At 41.9% G+C, this 20,374-nt stretch overlaps 1 protein-coding gene across 4 annotated transcripts in view; it reads right to left on the bottom strand.

Moving 5' to 3' along the window:
• The window catches only part of RNF38 (ring finger protein 38), a 214,350-nt gene that overhangs the window by 25,892 nt on the left and 168,084 nt on the right, over window positions 1-20,374 (bottom strand). For 3 of the 4 annotated variants that reach the window (XM_075280433.1, XM_075280434.1, XM_075280435.1), the window contains exon 3: window positions 3,084-3,277. In XM_075280433.1, coding sequence (XP_075136534.1) covers window positions 3,084-3,277 — 194 coding nt within the window. Of the gene's footprint in view, window positions 1-3,083; window positions 3,278-18,485; window positions 18,754-20,374 lie in introns of those variants that run through there. The other variant, XM_075280436.1, reaches the window with a different exon arrangement.

Here is a 20,374-nt window from a genome sequence, read left to right as displayed (position 1 = left end):
CTCCACATGAATGGAACGGAACTGTGAATAGGCCACAATATAGTTAGCATGATGCCAGCGGCCTGTGTAGTGGAATATGTGCATGCTGCTTCGAGTAGCATATATGTAACTCAAGACTTCAATCAAACCCAGATGCAAGATGCAAATGGAAAAAAAAACCCAAAAATCAAGCATGTGGTATTTCAGCATGCCTAGAGGCAACACAGCAGCTCAGTGTTTAGAACTGTTGTCTTGCAGTGCTGGAGTCCTTGGTTCAAATATGACTAAGAGCAACATCTTTAAGGAGTTTGTATATTCTTCCTGTATGGGTTTCCTCCCACATGTGAAAAGTATACAGTTAGACAAATTGGTTTCCTGTAAAACAATTAACCTTTGTAGAATGAGTGCATGTATGGTAGCCACTAATTCCCATACTCAATAACTCTCTCTGCACTTTGCATCCCTTTGTGAGAAAAGTACATAAATGTTTGCCAATGATATTTGTTGGTGCTGGACATGCTACCCGATTGCTCTGGAACTAGCTTATTGTCTTGTTTTGCATAATGAAAATACATATATCCTTCAGGTGTGGTGGAGAGGTCAAGATCCAGCACTGCCTGTCACCATTTTGTTTGTGCACACACAGCGAGTCATTTGTAATACTTGCTAATAGAGATGAGCGAACACTATTCGAAACAGCTGTTTCGAATAGCACGCTCCCATACAAATGAATGGACGTAGCCGGCACGCGGAAGGGTTAAGCGGCCGGCTGCCGGCAAAGTCTGTGTGCCGGCTGCTTCCATTCGTTTCTATGGGTGCGTGCTATTCAAAACGGCTTTTTCGAATAGTGTTCGCTCATCTCCACTTGCTAACAAAAATGTGGGTGGTTTTAAGAAACACAAGTGTTAACAGATATTGCTCATAATCGTATAAATAAAGTACATCTGGCCCATAAATAACCCAAAACACACCCTATTCATCCTTGTACATAAATAGGAAGAAGTTATGAGTGTCAAACTATGGTGTCTCCAAGAAGTTTTTTTTTTTTTTTATTCTGCAAAGTTCTGAATTTATTTATTTATTTTAAAAGAGGTTAAAACATAAATAATAGTATATAAATATGAATGGTACCAAGCCACAGAATATAAGAAACATGTCATTTTGGCTACACAGTGAACACTGTAAAAACCAAGCCCATGAAGGTCGAATGAAGGGGGAGGTCCACTTGGGGACATCAAACGGAAAAAAGTGGCTACCTGCGACAGTGGCCACAGACTATAACGGGGTCAGCCTTATTTCGTCCCGAAAAGGGCAAAAAACACAGAGTGAATGCATGAAACGCTTTTCTCTCCACATTTTTTAAACGGGTTCAGAGGTGTAGTTTAAGCGCTGGTGTGAACCCAGCCTTAGGCCAAAGCTCCATATTGTTTAATAAACCCAACAATACTTTTTTTTTTTTTTTTACAGTCTAATCTGTGTCATAGCCTTCATGCCTATCCTTACCCTAAACCTGTGCAGTGATCAAACAATTGGCACATCTTTTAGTGGATATAAAAATGATTGCTCGGTGTCAGCACATTCCTTCGTGTAAACAGACATCTGTCAATGTCTGCTATTACAAGATCTAATTTGAGCCCTTTATAACCATAGAGAGAAGCATATCTTCTCATACGGTTGTTTCAAGTATAGTAAATCCAATAATAGCAATTTTCCAATATGACCTGCTGCTCTGCAAGTTTGTCTTAGCATACTGGATAGGTGAAAGGTTCAAAGTAAGGCTGGGTTCACGTCTGCGTTTGCCTCTCCGCATGAAATCAGTTTTTGAAAAAGCGGATTTGAAACGGTTCCTTGTAAAAGTCATTTATTTCAAAGGGTTGTAAAAACCATCCGCAGGTGGTATCCGCTCTTTTCAATGGAGAGAAAAGTCAGACTTGCAGGACTTTTTCTCAGTCCATGTTTGAGGACTATGGAAAGTGGATTACAAATGGACAGCAATCAGTTTGTGTCCATTTTGCAGTCTGTTTATTTCTCTGCGCAGGGGAAAGAAAAAAAAAATGGATTGGTCAAAAACAGACAGACACAAATGCTTTTTGAACAGACAGATTCTTATATCCGCTGTGCAACAGTTTGTAATAATTTTTGTACCAAACCGTTTTCCTCTTAAAACGTTGCAAGCACACGGACACGGAGCGCAGATGTGAACCCAGCCTAACAGCAAGTTGTACACAGTTGTACAGCTCATCTTGCTGCTTTATGCTTGTAGACAAGATGAAATACAACATTAATCGTGTGTACCTAGTCATAGTAGTAGAGATTATGTTTTGCCCATCTGTATTGAAGACACTGCTGAAAATATAGGAACTAGAGCTCACCATACACTACTAGAGAGTCTAGATAGTTGAATAGGACAATTCAAAACAAACAAAACAAAAAAAACAAACAAACACACACACACACACACACACACACACACAATAAGAAAGCAAATGCCAATAGAAAAGTTAATCTGTCAATCATTGTCAGTCCAGATATTGTAAAGATATAGAAAAGCAGACCAACCCACAGCTTAAAGTGGAGATCCAGTGTAAATTTGCCATTTTATTGTGTGGTGCAGTCATTCAGAAAATGACCGTTAGACCGTTAGTGTAAGGCAGGGATAAGACTTTAATGTTCCCTTTTTTTTAAAACAAATTTTTTACTGGGAGTTATGCATGGAAATAAACACTGAGAATGTAGACACAAAATATACAAAAATAAAAGGTATGGTACATAATCAGCACAAAAATACATTAAATGGATCAGTTAAAAAAAAAACAAAGAAAAAAAAAAAACACAGACACGTTAACATCAGTTGTGTCAGTTAATGTCCGTTATGACCCAGTTTTTTTTTTTTTTTAAATCCTATCATAATAGACATCCAACAGTAGTGTGAACTCCCCCCTATGGCAACCAAAACATTTTCAACTGGCTCCTAGGAGCCAAAGTCATTCACCACAAAAAGAATTATTCAGAAAAAAAAAAGAATCCCCATGACAGTTTCATGATTTTACTGCACAGACCCAAATTGCAACTTTCATGTACCAAAACTTAAAACAACAAGTCACCTTCTTCTGTTGCGCGCAGGAGTGTTGCATCTTTCCCCTGAGAAATGGTGCTGATTGGGTCGGGCCGAAGGAGGCCGCCTATTTGATGACATCTCCCATGGTCGCATTGGCGGTGATGGAGCAGGTGAGGGTGCGGTGTAATCAAAGACCGAACTCGATAGTCTCTGTCTTTTTGGACTGGGACTGTCTTCGTTCTGAAACACATGAATATGTAAATAAATGACAAAGGATGCAACACCGCATGCTTTTTTTCAGTTGTGCTCTCATAAAATACTGTAATATTACAGAAATGGCAGGGGAAAAAAAATGCAAAAAAAAAAAGCAAAAAAAAAAAAAAAAAAAAGAATACACAAAAGCTAGTTTCTGGTGCTTGTGATCATAGACAGCTATCCATCATTCATCCTGCACTGTAACCTTCCTTCAGCATATACAGGCTCAAGCAGCAGCTCCCAAGAATTATGGATAATGGCACTGCAGCCATTATCCAGCATCAGAAATTGGAAAAGCGTAATATGTATGTGAACACACGCTGCACAGCAGAAGATTTAATGTAAGAAATGCAACCTGTGATAAAATGCTGGAACAGTGTCACCCTTATCTGCTGTCACATCTAAGATAGTCTAAACAGAGTCTCCTCTACTATATACAATTTACACTATCATTTATTGTTGGGATGGGAAGCCAAAATGTGAGATTTAAACGGATCTGCCAATTTTATTTATTTCAAGCACTTTTTCCGAATGCAATTTTTATTTTATTTTTTATTCTATTTTCAGTACATGATTGTGGTGGCAGCCATCTTGCCTGTGCTTCACATTTATTGATATGCTTCACATCAGTCATGGCCATAGGCAGAAATACACTTGTGCTGACTCACTGACGTCTATGGGAGAGTTTTCAAGCATGATCTGTTTAGGGAGGGGAGTAGATATCCCGTGACATCATCTTTTGTAAGAAGTGGATGCAAGGATGGGTCACAATGAGTGTTCTCTGTAGAGATGACAAACTTCTATTGTGATCGTGTCAGTCTTGTTTGTAATGTAAATGGAATCACTACTGAAATGAAAACCCTACAAAATTAGCAAGAGTAAGGCTGCCAAATGTGTGCCACAACTTCAGAGCCTCAAATCGCTAATTTGTACAACTGTGGGTGGAGCGGGACGCCTTGGCCAAACAGATTTATAAATTGCACCAGTTTCCTGGCACAAGTTATAACAGAACTCTTCACCAGGTCATAACCAGCGTAGATCTCCATTCAAGCACCCAATTCTAGAACAGATTTGCAGTGCCAATTGATATGAAACACCAATCTTAATAAATCTGCCTTAAGCTATATGTCCACAAAGCCTTATAGAAGACCAGTACCCGGATCTGAAGAGTCCAATGACAAACCGTACTGTGCAAAAGTTTTAGGTGGTTGTAGAAAAGAGAATGTAGAGAAACCATCTTCATTGTCACAACCCCCTGGAGGAGGAGTCCTGGAAGTGATGACATAGTCCCCACAGAGCCCTGATCTTATTATCATCCAGTCATATTACAAGGAGAAACAAAAGAATCTGAGGAAGACTATATCCACAAGATGTCTGGAACAAAAATTAACTAGTATTTTTGGAAGCATACTTAATTTACAGTATTTTTTTTCCGCAACCTAAAACTTTGTCTACAGCGTTTGCACAGTACTCTGCCTTATCTGATGTTTTTGTTTATCCATATCCACTAAACTGTTCCAAAGATATAAGTCTGATTAACATTCATGCAAATTGGGGTATACTAGCAAAATGTGTGGTAACAGTGGCTGGCATACAGCACCCAGGAGAAACTACTTTGCTACCACACACTTGGTTAGTATACCCCAATTTCCAACATTAATGACACATACAAAACACCAGAATGTTCAGAGTGACGGCGCCCATCAGTTGAGACATGTCATTGGACTTATAAGACCTGGTCGCAAACATCTACTTTTATGAAAAAGATGTTGGGCTCAGTTCACAATTTTATTTATTTTAAACATGTCTGAGTTTCCACAAAATTACTCAGTCCATAATTCCCTATGCACAGAGCGTCTGGTACATATGTGAATCTCTATTTTTCCTCTGCATAGGAAATCATCATTTACTAGTCTTTCCTATGCCGCGGCATATATGACTGTAATGACAATGTCAGAAGTTTCACATATACACATGCAGAATAAGCGGCTAAAAAAACCAAACAAACCCAAAACATATGTGAACAGAGTTCAATAAAAGTGTATCCATTTTAGAATTTGAAAAATTGCATAAATATGGCAAATTCACATTTGGTCTTCTGTTCCGCTGAGGCCTACACCTTTAAATATACCTATTTGGTCCATTTGCTTGTATGCTTAGACAGCCTCCTATTCAGCTAATAACGTTACCCAAGATGAAAAACAAAATAAGGCGGCGTTCACACTTGCGCCTGCTGTCCGTCCATTGTGAATCCGCTGAAATTGCAGAAAAACAGATTGGAAACGGTTTGCAAATGTTCCATTTAAAAACCTATTCACTTTAATGGATTTCTAAAGCAATCCGCAGGTGTCTTTCTCCGCTGGAAATCCGATTTTTTTTGGACGGACATACAGGACTTTGTGTCCGCCCCAAAAAAGCAGAATCCTGGCGGAGAGGATCTGCAAATTGCTTTAAAAACCCATTAAAGTGAATGGGTTTTTAAACTGAACATTTGCAAACCGTTTCAAATCTGCTTTTCTGCAATTTCGGCGGATTCACAATGGACAGACAGCAGGCGCAAGTGTGAACGAGTGTCATAAGCAGCCCCTCTGTGAAAAATTCAATGTAAAAATCAGATATAGTGAGCCCATAAACAAACCCAACTTTGTGTAGGAGATACAGGACTCTTCCTGCACTGGAAGCAGCACATCTGACAGATCTACTCTGGGAAGAAATTACACTAAGCACAGCAATCTCATCAAAGTTAGTCAAATTGAATTTTCAACACCATTTGCATGTCAAAGCCAGAACACTACATGAACTCGTTTTAAATACAAATTGTGTTATGCAAACACCAATTCAAGCCCTTTGAAATCCCAAAAAAACCTGTTTGCCTTTCGCCTTTCTTTTCCACTGAAAGAAAATGCATCAAACCAATTTCAATCTGGCCATTGCTGAAACAAAGGCGAGTAAATGTGTCTATTTTACTGCCGCATCATCAAGAGAAGATTGCAAGTTAAGGGTAACCTCCCAAAACTGGGCCAAATGGCAGCAGGTACCAATGGAGAGTCTGAATTAGGCACCATCTGCACAGTTTTACCTCACGCTCCAATAACGCAGCACTAAATAAGAAATATAGGAGACAAGTCACCACACACAGTCATGGCTTCAGCTGGCAGCAAACACACAGAGAGAAGTGAAGCTAGACTGGTCCCACCTACACTACCCCAAAGCAGGAACTTACAAGAATGATCCACTTTTATCTAAATAAAGCTTAAACCTCACAATCTACAACACTTTGGGAAAAACTAGTTTTAGGCACACAATGTCACATTTCATTTTGCCCTCCACTCAGACTGGGCCAACATTTTCACATAATTTTGCTGCTAATAAAGCCAACTAAAAGGTGGTATACACATACACTAAGGGCTAGTTCACAGCAGGGCAAAGAGGCTGATTTTGAAAGCGGCTTTCACTTCAAAATCCGCCCCTTTACAATAGTGGTCTATGTAGACTGCCAGCTAGTAGAAGCAACACGACCTCTCTTCAGGCGTTTTCCGAAAGCAATAGAAGTGAATGGAAGGCGAAAAACGCACTTTTTTTTCTGCATGGTTTTTTTTTGCAAAAAATTGCGGTTGTCCAGGATAAATTAAAAGTGTGACCCTAAACTCCCCTGCCTAACTTCTAATTTACTTAGGGGGGGAGGGGGGGACAAAGGTAGAGGAATAACAGATTCCTATATATTTCTAATTCATTTTGTAGCCACTCCTAGGCTTGGCTCAAAAAAAACCAAAGCTGCGTTTCTGCAATGTGGGCCCTCAGCCTTAGGCTAACGCCCCACATTGAGGAAAAGCGGCTTTTTATATAGTCTCCATTGCTTTGGTAGCCATTTCTGGCTTTGGGTCAAAAAACCCCCCAAAAAACGACTAAATCTGTAACAAAACAGCTGTGTTTCTGCAATGTGGGGGCTTTGGCCTAAAACAGGTTTTCAGGGAGCAAAATTAATATGTAAACAAGGTCTGCTAGTGCTATTAATGGTTTAATTAATAAGTGACCCCCAAATACCTTTAGCAGTGTTTTGAGTGATTTCTAGGTTCTCCAGGAGCTCCTGGCATCCTCTGCATTTGTTTACTTCTGCACAGCCTCGCTCAGGGCTTCAGCCATGCTCTGAATACAGTCCACTGCCGGCTCTCCCCTTATGTGCCCCGGGGCAAGAGATATCAGTTCAGTGCCGTTATAACTCTGCCCACTGTCAGAAGGGCATTCCTGACAGTCTAGCTGGGCTGTGAGGAACGTTCCCCCAACTGTATTTGTACAGCTCTGTACTGTCAGAGGGGGTGTTCCTTACTGCCCAGCAATGACACTAAACTGTGAGGAACGCCTACCCTAACTGTACTTGTCAGAGAACCTACCCTAAACTACTATACAAATCTTGTGTGTCACATTTTGAGAGAATAACCTTATTTGTGATTATTTAATCACATTTTGGTTGTTATATTTAGCGTTTAGTATATGCTAAATACTCAAAAAAAAAAAAAAAAAAAGCAAAAAATTTTCAAGGTTTCAATTATTCTGCTTGTAGATAGACTTATCAAGCCTACTTTCAAACAACTGTGGTACAAAATGTTATGTTAATAGCCCCAATCACATACACTAAACTAATGCATAAAAAACAAGCAAAACCTTTAGCTAATTTGCATGTCGCGTAATGAAGGCCAACTTAAAGTAGACAAATGGTAAATTAAATTGCCACAGCTCCGATATTTTTTATTTTTTTTTTTAGCCATAACTAGCATTTTTTTGGGAGAGTCTGTGCATAGTGCAAAAAAAAAAAAAAAAGTTACGTTTTTCCCATTCTGCACAGTCCTCTCCATCCTTAGTCCATATTCATTCTACAGTAAAATGACACTAACTATGGTATTTTTTTTTGGAGTATATACAGATTTCTGATCACTTTTTATTAAAGGGACAGCAAGCTGAAGTCCTAGGTTCAACCCTAGGGGTCATTCACACGGAGTAACGTGCCGCGTGACCTGGCACGTATACGCCGTGTGAGATTTTGAGCGCCGTATACGCTCCCATTGACTTCAAGTCAATGGGAGCGTAAACGGCGCTCAAAATCTCACACGGCGTATACGTGCCAGGTCACACGGCACGTTACTCCGTGTGAATGGACCCTGTGTTTCGCCCTTGTGAATCAGTGTCTGTCACCAAAATATCACCATATCACAAGAACGTTGCCACTTCTCTGGAACAACCAGAACCCTCAATGCTGTTTTTGACAGTAGGCAGATTAACCTTTGTAGCAATATCTTGAAAATGCAGGCGCAGACTCAGGTGAAAATACAGTTTAATTCTATTTTCCCAAACCTATCTAAGAGCCCACGGTTAACATGCTGGGTTTTCAGCGATAGACTCCCATTAAACAGATGGCATAACTAGGGATAATATAAAAGTCTTCAAAAAAATGACACCAATTTATCCAGGAACAATGCAGAACAGCCTGAAAACCACTAAAGTAGACTACCCACCAGGTCAGCATAGCATTCACTTTGACCCTTATTTCTAATATTTAAGAATTCTATTAAGATGGGTTCTGTCATACCAAGAATATTGGCAGTGAACTTCCTATGTGCCAAACAGGACAAAATGGAAGCATTTCTAAGAGATGCTTTCCTGGAGTATGTCAGTGATAATCTTATAACGCAGCATTAGCATGAGGTTATGAAAGATCAGCCTTGTCAGACTAATCTGATAATCTTCTATGACATAGTACGTTCCAAACTGGAGCTGGGGGAGGCTGTGGATAGGATGTATGATATGCCGCGTAGAGGTTTGTTCTATAAAGAGAACAATGCTGGGACTGATAAAAATGTGTAATTTAGTTAAATCCCTTCTCACAGGTCCCATCTCACATCTGGTGTGGAGAGACAATTCTGCATGCCTAGTGGGAAAGTTGCCAAGGGAACTTTCCAGTATCTAACAGGTAGGTGCCATGCACATGGTCTCAGGACCAATTCATCTATTCAATCCTATCTCACATTGGCATATTACAGCCTTATGTGCGCCATATAGTTAGCATCTAAAACAATTCACATGACTAGATATACACAAAAGAAATTTAACTATAGACTTTTAAAGTTTCCCCAAGCGGACCCCACAAATGGAAACCTAATCCTCAAAAAAAAAGTGGTTACCCGTGGACCCCATAGATTATAATGCTATTCAGAAATCACACAAAAGGCAGATTCTGGACTGAACCCCCGAACGTAGATCTTAGGGTCAGTTCACACGTGAACTGCCCGCGCGGGTTTTGACACGGAGAGAGATGCGGTGAGCCGCGTCTCTCTCTTGTCAAAACCCGCCTGCCGCGACCATCGCGGTTGCGGATTTCCCCTCCGCTGTCAGCTCAAATGAATGAGCCGACATAGGAGGGAGCTGCCGGGGGAGGAAGCCGCGCGGCTTCCGCCTGAAGAAAGGGCATGTCCTTTCTTTTCTCTGCTAGCAGCAGCCCGCCGCTAGCGGAAAAAAAAAGCCCGGTGGTCTACATAGACCACCATTGTAAAGGGGAGGATTTTGAAGCGAAATCCGCTGTCAAAATCCACCCCTTTGTTCACGTGTGAACTAGCCCTTACACTGGTGTGAACCTAGCCTAAGCTTGATAAAATTTGCCCAGAATATACATATTTACAACCAATCCTTATTTGTTTGTTACTTACAAAACACCATCATATTCCACAAAGCTTTACAGTTAGGGCCTGTTCACACAGGCACAGACTGGGCGGATTATGGCACGGAATTCACATCATAATCCACCCCCTCACAACTGTGGTCTATGGAGACCGCTAGCGTTCTTTTTTCCGCTATAGGCAACATGCAAAAAAGAAGCGACATGACCTTTCTTGAGTCGGATTCCACCTCAGGAAGTCAATAGAAGTGAATGGGAGGCGAAAACCACGTCGTGGTTTTTGGCAAAAATGTGACGCGTTTTTTTTACGGTCCATTCACTGTCCGGGAGGGGAAAACCGCCTGAAGCGGTTTTCACCAAAAGATGCATGAAAAGACAATTTAAGATGAATAGTTGAGACTTCCCCAGAAAATATACTTTCTAAGGGGAAGCAGAAAGTGATCCCATTAGACACTGCATGCTTGTAATCCATCCAAGACATTCAAGCATCATGTATAAATAAAGAGCTGAAGTACAGTAACTAACACACCTTAGAACGCACATGACTATACCTGTTCAGTCCTGGACATAGGCATATTGCCTAAATATAGGCCAACAATATACGCTGTTCCACTTGGCTTCTAGGAGTGTTAATAAAAACAAAATGTACACGTGACACATGAGAGGGTATAAGTGGGAATAGTTGTTGGCATCTTTGGTATACAGCGACTTCCCTCTTTTCGTGTACTGCTCACCAATTCTGATGAAATAGGGCAGAGCAGGGATGCCTTGGCCAAGCTAAGTTACAAGAACACACGCCAACAAACTGTGCGAGTTATATGGGAAATCTATACCAGTGCGCCAGAATCAAGAGGCCATTTAGGGTATGTTCACACACAGTTTTTTGCAGGCGAAAAAAAAAAAAATCTGCTTTGGGAATTAGCAAACATTTAATCCAACACACCAAATGGACCTAAAACCCCACTCGTGTTTTTTTTAAAGTTTTTTTTTTTTCCAAAAAATCACATTGACTAGACATACACACAAGAAATTTATCTATAGACTTTTAATGTTTCCCTAAGTGGACCCCACAAATGGAAACCTCATCCTCATGAAAAAAAAAAAAAAAAAAAAGAACTACTATTCTATTATGTTAACAGCATCTAGTGATATGCTTTACAGAATTGTCTATTAGGCTTAGTAGCCATAATGAAAATTGCAGGATCTAGCAGGGTTTTTTTTTTTTTTTTGGAAGTCTACCAATTCCAAAAGCATATTCAACTGTCACCACAATGTTACAGAGCACATTGCAGTGATAAGCATAATGTTTTTGTTTTAGGTCACTTATGTATATTTTGATACACACTGTATACCTGGAGAAAAACTACTTTGAAATGCTATATAAAATTAGGCAGTTAGTGCACTGGGGATGGGTCTTCAGCTCTGGAAGTACTGCTTCTTGCTGATCAGATCCTTACGATTTCTTGCCTGCGTCACCCCCCCCCCATGCTATGACATCACCTATCCTACTTGAGGGGCAAGTACATCAACCTCATTTGCATAAAACTTCAAAATAGGGCTAGGCGATAAACCGAAAAATAACTGAAAGTCAACCTGGATAACCAACGTGATTTTGTCCATGCCAGTTATTACAATATTTGCAGCCTCATTCGAACTGAACACAGCCGAATCCAAATGGCTATTATTAGGGCCTGTACACGGAGTTAACGCGAGCACATTTTAGCATAATAAACGTGTATAGAATACACATGTAAAAATAACACTCCCATTGTCTTCAATGAAATTTTTTATACGTGTAAAAAAAACGAGTCGTGTTTTTTTGGCGCTATTTTTTTTTTTTTTTTTCACGTGAAGTCAATGGGAGTGTTATTTTTACATGTGTATTCTATACACGTGTATTATGCTAAAATGCGCTTGCGTTAACTCCGTGTGCACGGGCCCTTATACTGTGAGGCCTCTTTAGACCCCAGAGTATAATAAGCAGAGACCCAGGTTGAGGTGATCAAACAAAATGTTACTCACCTCTTCTGGGATCCAGTGCAACTCCTTGCAGTCTTAGGGTGCATTCACACTACGGAACGCCAGCGTGTATCACAGCCGTACACGCCGGCGTTACAGCAGGGCTGCCGGACACTTCCCATTCATTTCTATGGGAGCCGGCATGCGAGCACTCCCCATAGAAATGAATGGAAAAAAGCAGTCCATTCATTTCTATGGGGCTCGCATGCCGGCTCCCATAGAAATGAATGGGAAGTGTCCGGCAGCCCTGCTGTAACGCCGGCGTGTACGGCTGTGATACACGCTGGCGTTCCGTAGTGTGAATGCACCCTTATGCGCTTACGGCTTAAGTCACGTGGCATTGCAACGCTTGATTCTGTGTGTCACGACACCACATGATGCTGAGACCCATTCAGTGGTCTCTGACACGAACAGTAATGCACTATTGTTCAAGTTTCTGTTCTTCGGGTCTGCTTAAAGAGCATTTATATGCTGAAACTCACGGACACCATAGATCAATAATGGCTAACCTTTTGACAGGACTTTTCTCGCTGTTGATTTTAAGTGGATTTTGCGGCAGTCTCTTCTACAGAGATTCCAAAAATACACTGCCTTTTGTGCTTCCCCATCTCCCCTGGAAGAGACCCCACAATATAATAGCAGTTTTGATTCAGTCTGAATGAAAACACAGGTTGAATCTCTAGAGACAAATCTCGTGGGGGATCGTCCGACACGTAATCATACTGTAAAAAGGGCGTGATCTAAACCACCATTAATTAGGATAAAAGTATGTAAAATGGCAGATTACCGGTAAGTTACGAACATCATACTTTTTGCTACGTATATTTATTAAATTTGATCTGTAATGTGGTTATAGCAATTGAATACCGTATTTTCCGCACATAAAATACTTCGATTTCCTCAGAAATCGAAAGTGCGCCTTATAGTCTGGTGCGCCTTATATAAGGCTTGAAGCAGCGGCAAGCGAGGAGTTAAGCGGCGGCCGCCGGCAGAGTCTCCATGCCGCTTCCGAACAGTACTCGCTCAACTCTAGATTCTACCATTAAAAGAACTTCTTCCCCCTGACCACGTCGGAATAGCCTTAAAAAGGCTATTCGTCTCTTACCTTTTCCATAGCCAGCGCCGCCTTCTCCCTGAGTTGTGTTCGCGCCTTCCGTGTCCCAGTCTGTGTTGTCTTCTTTGGGCCTCATGGATGACGCATGCGCAGTCGGCTCTGGCTGCGAGAGCCTGTTAGAGCCGACTGCGCATGCGTCATCCATGAGGCCCAAAGAAGACAGAGACGGAGCTGCGGAAGAAGGCGGCGCTGGCTATGGTAAAAAGGTAGGAGACTATTCCGACGTGATCAAGAAGGAAGAAGTTCTTTTAATGGTAGAATCCCTTTAACTCCTCGCGTGCCAAGCGCTTCCATTCATTTCAATGGAAGCGTGCCATTGAAATGAATAGAAGCGGCTGGCACGCGGGGGGTTAAGCAGCCGCCGGCAAAGTCTGCCGGCCGCCGCTTTCAATCACATATAAGACGCACCGGACAGCGCTGCGCCTTATAGTTCGGTGCGCCTTATATATGGACCTAGGCAGGACTATAATGCGCCTTATAGTCCGCAAAATACGGTATGTTAGGGGTGGTGATAAACTACATAGAAATATAGATATTGAAATGGAAGATTAAAATATATTTATATATTTTTTTTTTTTATAAAGAAAAGATTTTTAACATAACAACTGCTCAAAAAAAATAGGTAGTTTCCCGGTGACATTCCCTTTAAAAATATTTTCAAATGGAAAATTATGCCTAAAAAACACGCATTTGTACTGCCTCATATTTATTTTCTTGAAATGTCAGCAAACTCTACAAATATAACTCAACCAAAGGAAGTGGAAATCAGAACCAACTGTTAATACTTAAAGGCTTTTCCAGCAGTTCAATCGTGAAGTTTTCTCCGTACTATAGGTCCTTTATATCAGATAAGTGGCATACCCAACAATTAGCTGTTTTAGGCCACCTCTTCGATGACTACCAAGTACGGAGTCTTAATTTATAGTGGATGTGCCGAATATTGCAGTTTATCCCCCATTTGAATGAGACTGAGCTGAAAAAATAAAGTCATAGGACTTAAAGGGATCCTATCATTGGATACTTTTTTTTCCTGACAAGAAAATGCCCGTTTACACAGCTTACTGAGTAAGCGGCCATTTTCTTGTGGCCGTTTACTCAGTAAGCTGTATAAGGCCTCGGGCATGTGTAGTTGGCTCTGCCCGAGGCCTAGAAGATTGAAACCCAGGACGGAAGAAGACACCAGACGAAATAGAGGCGGCGCTGGAGAGTTCTCTCGCAGCATTGAGTATGCTCCCAGTGCTGTTTCAGCGCTGGGGACCGCCCTCAGTGCTGCGAGAGAACTCATTTGCATACCGAAGAAAACCCCCATTTCTACCGAACGGCGGCGTGGAGAAGACATCTAAAGGTAGGAGAAGAATAGCCTTTCTTAAGACTATTCCTACATGTTAGTCACAAAAAAAGGGTATCCAATTATAGGATCCCTTTAAAAATGCAAATGGTGCTTGTCAGAGAAGAACAACTGCTCGAAACAGCGAACTGTCTTACCATGCTAGATGTTGACCCATCAGTCTGATATTGATGATCTATCCCAGGGGTAGGGAACCTTTGGCTCTCCAGCTGCTGTGAAACTACAACTCCCAGCATGCTCCATTCACTTCCATGGGAGTTCCCAGAACAGCAGAGCCAGTATGCATGCTGGGAGTTGTAGTTTTGCAACAGCTGGAGAGCCGTACGTTCCCTACCCCTGATCTATCCTAAGGAAAGGGCCTTACTATCCTATTACAATTTGCCCTTAGAGACTAAGGCTGGGTCCCCACGTTGCGGAAACGCAGCTTTTTTTCTTGCAGATTTTGCTGAGGTTTTTTGAGCCAAAGCCAGGAGTGGATTGGGCAGAATGTAGAAGTATAAGAGCTTTCTATATATTTCCCATTCCTTTTGTAGCCATTCTTGGCTTTGTATAAAAAAAACAGCAGCAAAATCTGCAACAAATAAAGCTGCATTTCCACAATGTGGGGCCTCAGCCTTAGAGTGTACGATAGGTAAATCAAGATGTCATGAAGTGATTCATATAAACTTATCACCTTCAGCAGATTTACCGCAGAGAAGTTTGTGACTGAAAATCCCTTCCATACATCTGGATGGAGATATTTCTACAGCATTTGCATTGATACAGTATGTGCAGGAACCATTTAGATGTATGGATTAGTCACAGACACTTGTTAAATGCACAGCATTTGTGAATATACTATAAAACCAATGTAGAGCTACACAAGATAGGTTGAAGACTATAAATTCAGGGAAATTTAAAAAAATGCTCACCAAGAGTATACACAGAGAAAAGGACTGCAGACCATATTGGATTCAGCCATACCCAGAAGCATAACCAATTCCCATCTGGGCTTATTTGTTATGTTGCTCTTTGAGTCTCAGATTACCATCAAACACTCCTGTTAAATGATATGAAACCAGGGCATGAAATCGAGACATGGAGCAGACAAATAGAGTTATGACGCTTGGTTATCATCAGCACCAGAAGAGCCACATGTTGCTGGGTTTCCTTACAGTCCTCCTTGAAGTCTAATCTAGTTATTTTCATCTCTTGTCATCTTTTCTTAGTCATTGCACTGACATAACCTATGTTTGGAGACCAGTCCACCCTAGATGAACATTAACTCATCGACATAAAGCTTACCTCACACTGAATAATAGTGGAGAGGGTGAGGAATTAAGCCAAAATTCATGTAAAACTCTAAATGCTTTTCCTTAAAAAATAAAATTCCATTGATAAGACAAAAATAAATACACAACATGCAACAGCCCACACACTAACCATGAATAGACAACACTTTCATGTCTCTAACACATACTCCAGATATTTGTAATGTAGAAGTCATTCCCAGAGATGAAAAAAACAAAAAACAACCAAGGTACAACCAGGTAATAAATAGACTGACAAAAAATAGTACACATCTGTACATTACATTGCAATATTTCTAACTACGTAAATGTATATGGCACTTTTCATGAGTTACTATATCATATAAAGACACAGCTGCTGCTTCTAAAGACATCAGGAAGGTCACTGGCATGTTACCCACAGCAATCAGATCTTAGAAGTCACTAACCAATTCCTGAGAATGAAAACATTGGGATCACAATTTCTGCTAGCACCGTACTAGCGTAGGTATAATTCCCACAATGTACCTAGGCCTTTCAGAACTACTAGGGGGATAAAATACAGAACTAAGGAACATTGGGGTTCCTTGAGTCCTGATGAGGGATTTCCCAGAAAAACAAGACCAGTCATTTCTACAATAGGAAAAGCAGCGTGTTTCAGCTGCTCACAGGTCTCCTAAAGAAGTACAGATATAGGAGCCAAATGATAGCCCTGGACAAGTATATAATGTACGATCCATCCATACATATCATCAAGGCAGGAATGGCAATGGCGGTTCTTCAGGAGTGGAAACATTGGTCCAGAGCCTGACAACTATCATGGCCTACTAGAACAACATCTCCATGTAAGAGACATGTAGCCGGCTGTAAGCAATGTCACTGTGGGCAGATGGGCTCATATAACTGCACAGTAAGATAGAGCAGGGAATGCTGACACCCGGTTTGGATAACCAGCACCTTTCCTGTGTTTCACTTCCAATCCAGGTCTCTTTTTCCTAACATCTGCACAATAGCAGACAGGTGACATCTTTCAGAGGACTTGTAAAACACTGTATTGTACTGAATATATTAAGGCTTACCTTATACCTAGACATCAGAGGAGAGGAACTAGCATACTTAAGAACGCTTTGCCAGGAACTCCTTATAAATATTGTAAAGCTTGCCTAGCCACATGTAATTGTTTATACCACAGTATTTCTACATCCCAGCGTCCTGATAGGAGATATGACTGTCAGTGTAAACAATGGCGGAAATCTCAGATGTCACATATACTCACATACTATTCCTTAGGAGTTATTGACAAACACTATTCTATGTACACCAGCACGTGCACAAAAAACATATGCAAATGCCAAGCTGCCACACCTCACTGCGTGAATCACAAAGCACACATTACAAGAGACATGGATCAACCTGAAGCTTAGCAGATACTTAGAAAGCTGGTAAGAGTCACAAATAACTTGCCAATGTGGCTGGCAAATTGTATGTCTCATCATGGGGTGTGTTGCCATAGCCATTCAGTTCTAAATGAATCTGACAGCTTTGGTTAACTTAAAAATACACAACATGGCACATTATGCTAACCTTTGCATAAGGAGAACTACATGAAAAGCAGTTCTCCAATATAATTCCTTCCAATAGTGCAGAATATTCACAACACCCATGGCCTCCATAGAATACAGACTATGGTAAACAGCAGTCTGAATTCTGAAGGAGCCCTAGAGCAATAGGCAATACAGCCCTGCAAGGAGGTAAGAGGGGGTGGGACTGATAGGAACATTAGGGAATTATCGTGTATGCAGATTCATAACACTATAGCTTTAACCAAAAGGTTTACCCTTTAAATAGCTACAATCTCACATCCTAATATAACATAAACGTAGCAAGCGGATGATGTATCACTCAGGAAACATCCATCAACACTTAACTCTAAGCATCCTATAACTACATAAACCGCAATTATCAGAAGAAAAAAAATGACTAAAAAATAAAATATTTCCCTGCTTAGCATTAAAATACTGAACTATGGAGGCAGACAAAATCCCAGAGTCTTGTAAAGAACAGGACACAGAGAAGTGGCAGAGGAGACTACTGACCCCAGAAGCCAAACTGCAACCACCGGCACAAGCAGAGGAAAGCGGAACAAGGCAAGAAACTTACCTGCAAAGTAAAATATGTGCGGCTAATGAGTATACTGGGAGAAAAGCCTCCTCAGAAGCAAAATGGGAAGAACAGAAAGCAATAAATGCTGAGGAGAAAACTCAGCCCTTCTTTACCAATGTGTCAATTTCCCTAAGACGCTCTTGTAAGTACATACAAAGAGACAGGCCGGCAGTCTATTATCCAGCCATAGGCAGGGTGACATATAGCAGCAGCAGCATAGAATCTATAGGGTAGAGTGTGTGCAGTGAGGAGAGGAGATCCAGCCATCTCCCCTGATGGGCAGATAAAGACACAAGCAGAAGAGACAAAGGCAGCTGCAGGCCTCCTCTCCTGTGCCAGCACACAGTCAGCTAGGTGGCATCCTCAGCACAGCTGCCCCCTCACAAAACCTCAAGATTACAAGTTACCAACTTAGACCTGGAAGAAGCCCCTGCTCCTCCACAGACATATATATTCTATACATACACAGACACTACAAGGCATATCCACATACATTATCCAGTCTCCTCTTCCCTCCCCCTATAGAGAAGCACACACATCCCCAGAACAAGGCACGAATGTACACAACCCCCACCCGCCATGCTAGATGTAGGCACGGAGAGAGATATACATACAGAGTACATAATGTTATACACAACTCGCCTCCGCCTCCTTCGCCACCACCGGAGAACGCTCTTCGCACCGGACGAGACTCGGTTGGGTAGGGTTTTCACACGCGCCGAGCCCGTTGCTTCTCCCCAGCCGACCGCCCTCCCCTCTCCATTCTCTTTATTTATTTCTCGCTCTACTGCTTCTTCCTCCTTCTCCTCCTCACTGTATAATCTGGGCCTGGGCAAGCACTGAAATCCGCCCCCAATGCTTGGCCTGGGGTCCGGTGACGTCACGGGAACGTGCCCCGCCCCGGCCTTCCATTCAACGCACCAGGAAGCGTGGTCATGTCTGATGTTGGTCGCTAGGAGCGCTGTAGCTGTGGCCGGATACACGGCTACATGACGGGCAGGAGGCGCTGACTAGCCCTGGCTCAGTATGCTGTGGCTGAAGTTTAATGATTGGCGTTGCCAACATCAAATATGTCTGCGACGTTTCGGCCACGCAGGACGTCTCGGCTTTATCTCTGTGGTGGGATAAGTCAGCTATAATAGGAAACAGTAGGAGACGCTGTGGTTCGAAAACGCACGATCCCAAGCGGAAGAGTATGGAACTAGTTCACACTTGACAAATTAGATCTTCTCTACGGTCTTTTATTCTATGGGCCGTGGTCTCCCAGAAAATGGCCGGAGGGCAACAGCTGACTTGGCTGCTCGCTGACTTATCACTTGCTCATAGGCATGTTTGAGTCATTGGGATGAGTCAGCCGGCAGGACGGCTTGCAGGATGGGAGGGATCGGATTCTTTGTGCCTGTGTTTAGGAGACGTAACAGGATGCTGCCGCCATGTTTCGTCTGGGAGAGTCTGTCGTGTATGGCACTATCGATCTGAACGATTGTGTATGACAGGCACGACACAAGGCAATGTATGGACTATACGTATCGCTGTACTAAACTGTTACACACCTCAGATCTGCCATTAAAACACATATTGTCATATTCCCTAATCTTTAGCCCCAGTATATTCCACAGTGTACTCTATATTCTAATTTGGGCTCACAATCTAATCTTGTCCAATTGCCCTCTTGTTAATGTCTCCTTGTATAAATGATGCCCTTATATAGATGCCTATTAATAACCTCTTTGTAATAAAGGGGTTATCCAGGAAGTGGACCAATCACAGTGGAAGCGGAGTAGGTGAACCAAAAAACTCCCCCAAAACACTCAGGCTGGGTTCACACCAGTGCTTGATCTCCATTCAGGAATTTTTGTCCCCCATTGTACTTGAAACCAGGCAGACCCCTTTATAGTCTATGGGGTCCATGGGTAACCACCTTTTAAATAGATTGGGTTCCCATTTTTCAGGTCCCCTTGGGAACAGAAACCAAGCGCTAGTGTGTGAACCCAGCCTTCCCTGTGTCCAGTTTTCTGGTGTCTGCCGCCATTGTCTGTTCAGACACGTGCTATACGTGACTGCTGAGGCCATAAGTGGCCTCATCGTTGGCATGAAAGGACCCAGTGATGTATATAAGTGGCATCACCGAGTGCTTTCTAGCCGCCAATGAGGTCAATAATGTGCAGTGCAGTACTTGCTGCAGGGAAGTGACGTGTGTGTGCCTGAACAGACAGCAGTAGAGGGCTGTGGACATCGGTAGCCAGGGGACAAGTGAGTATTTTTATGTTTTACCTTCCCCGACTCTTCTCCAATTTGTACTTTATTAAACTTTATTATTCCGTAGAAAACCCCTTTATTAGTGCCCCAATGCCCCCTAGCATTATATCCCCTTACATTCATACAGCCCCCAATGACTTTTCTCTTTAATTTATATCCTCTTTTATTAAAGCCCCCTTGTACCCATTATATTAGTTATGGCCTCTTATCTTGCTAAATTCCCAATGCCCCCAATTGACCTCTT

Source organism: Leptodactylus fuscus, chromosome 1, assembly GCF_031893055.1.
Source record: "Leptodactylus fuscus isolate aLepFus1 chromosome 1, aLepFus1.hap2, whole genome shotgun sequence".
Lineage (NCBI taxonomy): Eukaryota > Metazoa > Chordata > Amphibia > Anura > Leptodactylidae > Leptodactylus > Leptodactylus fuscus.
The sequence above is the reverse complement of the archived record's forward strand: the minus strand, read 5'-3'. Positions and strand labels throughout refer to the sequence as shown.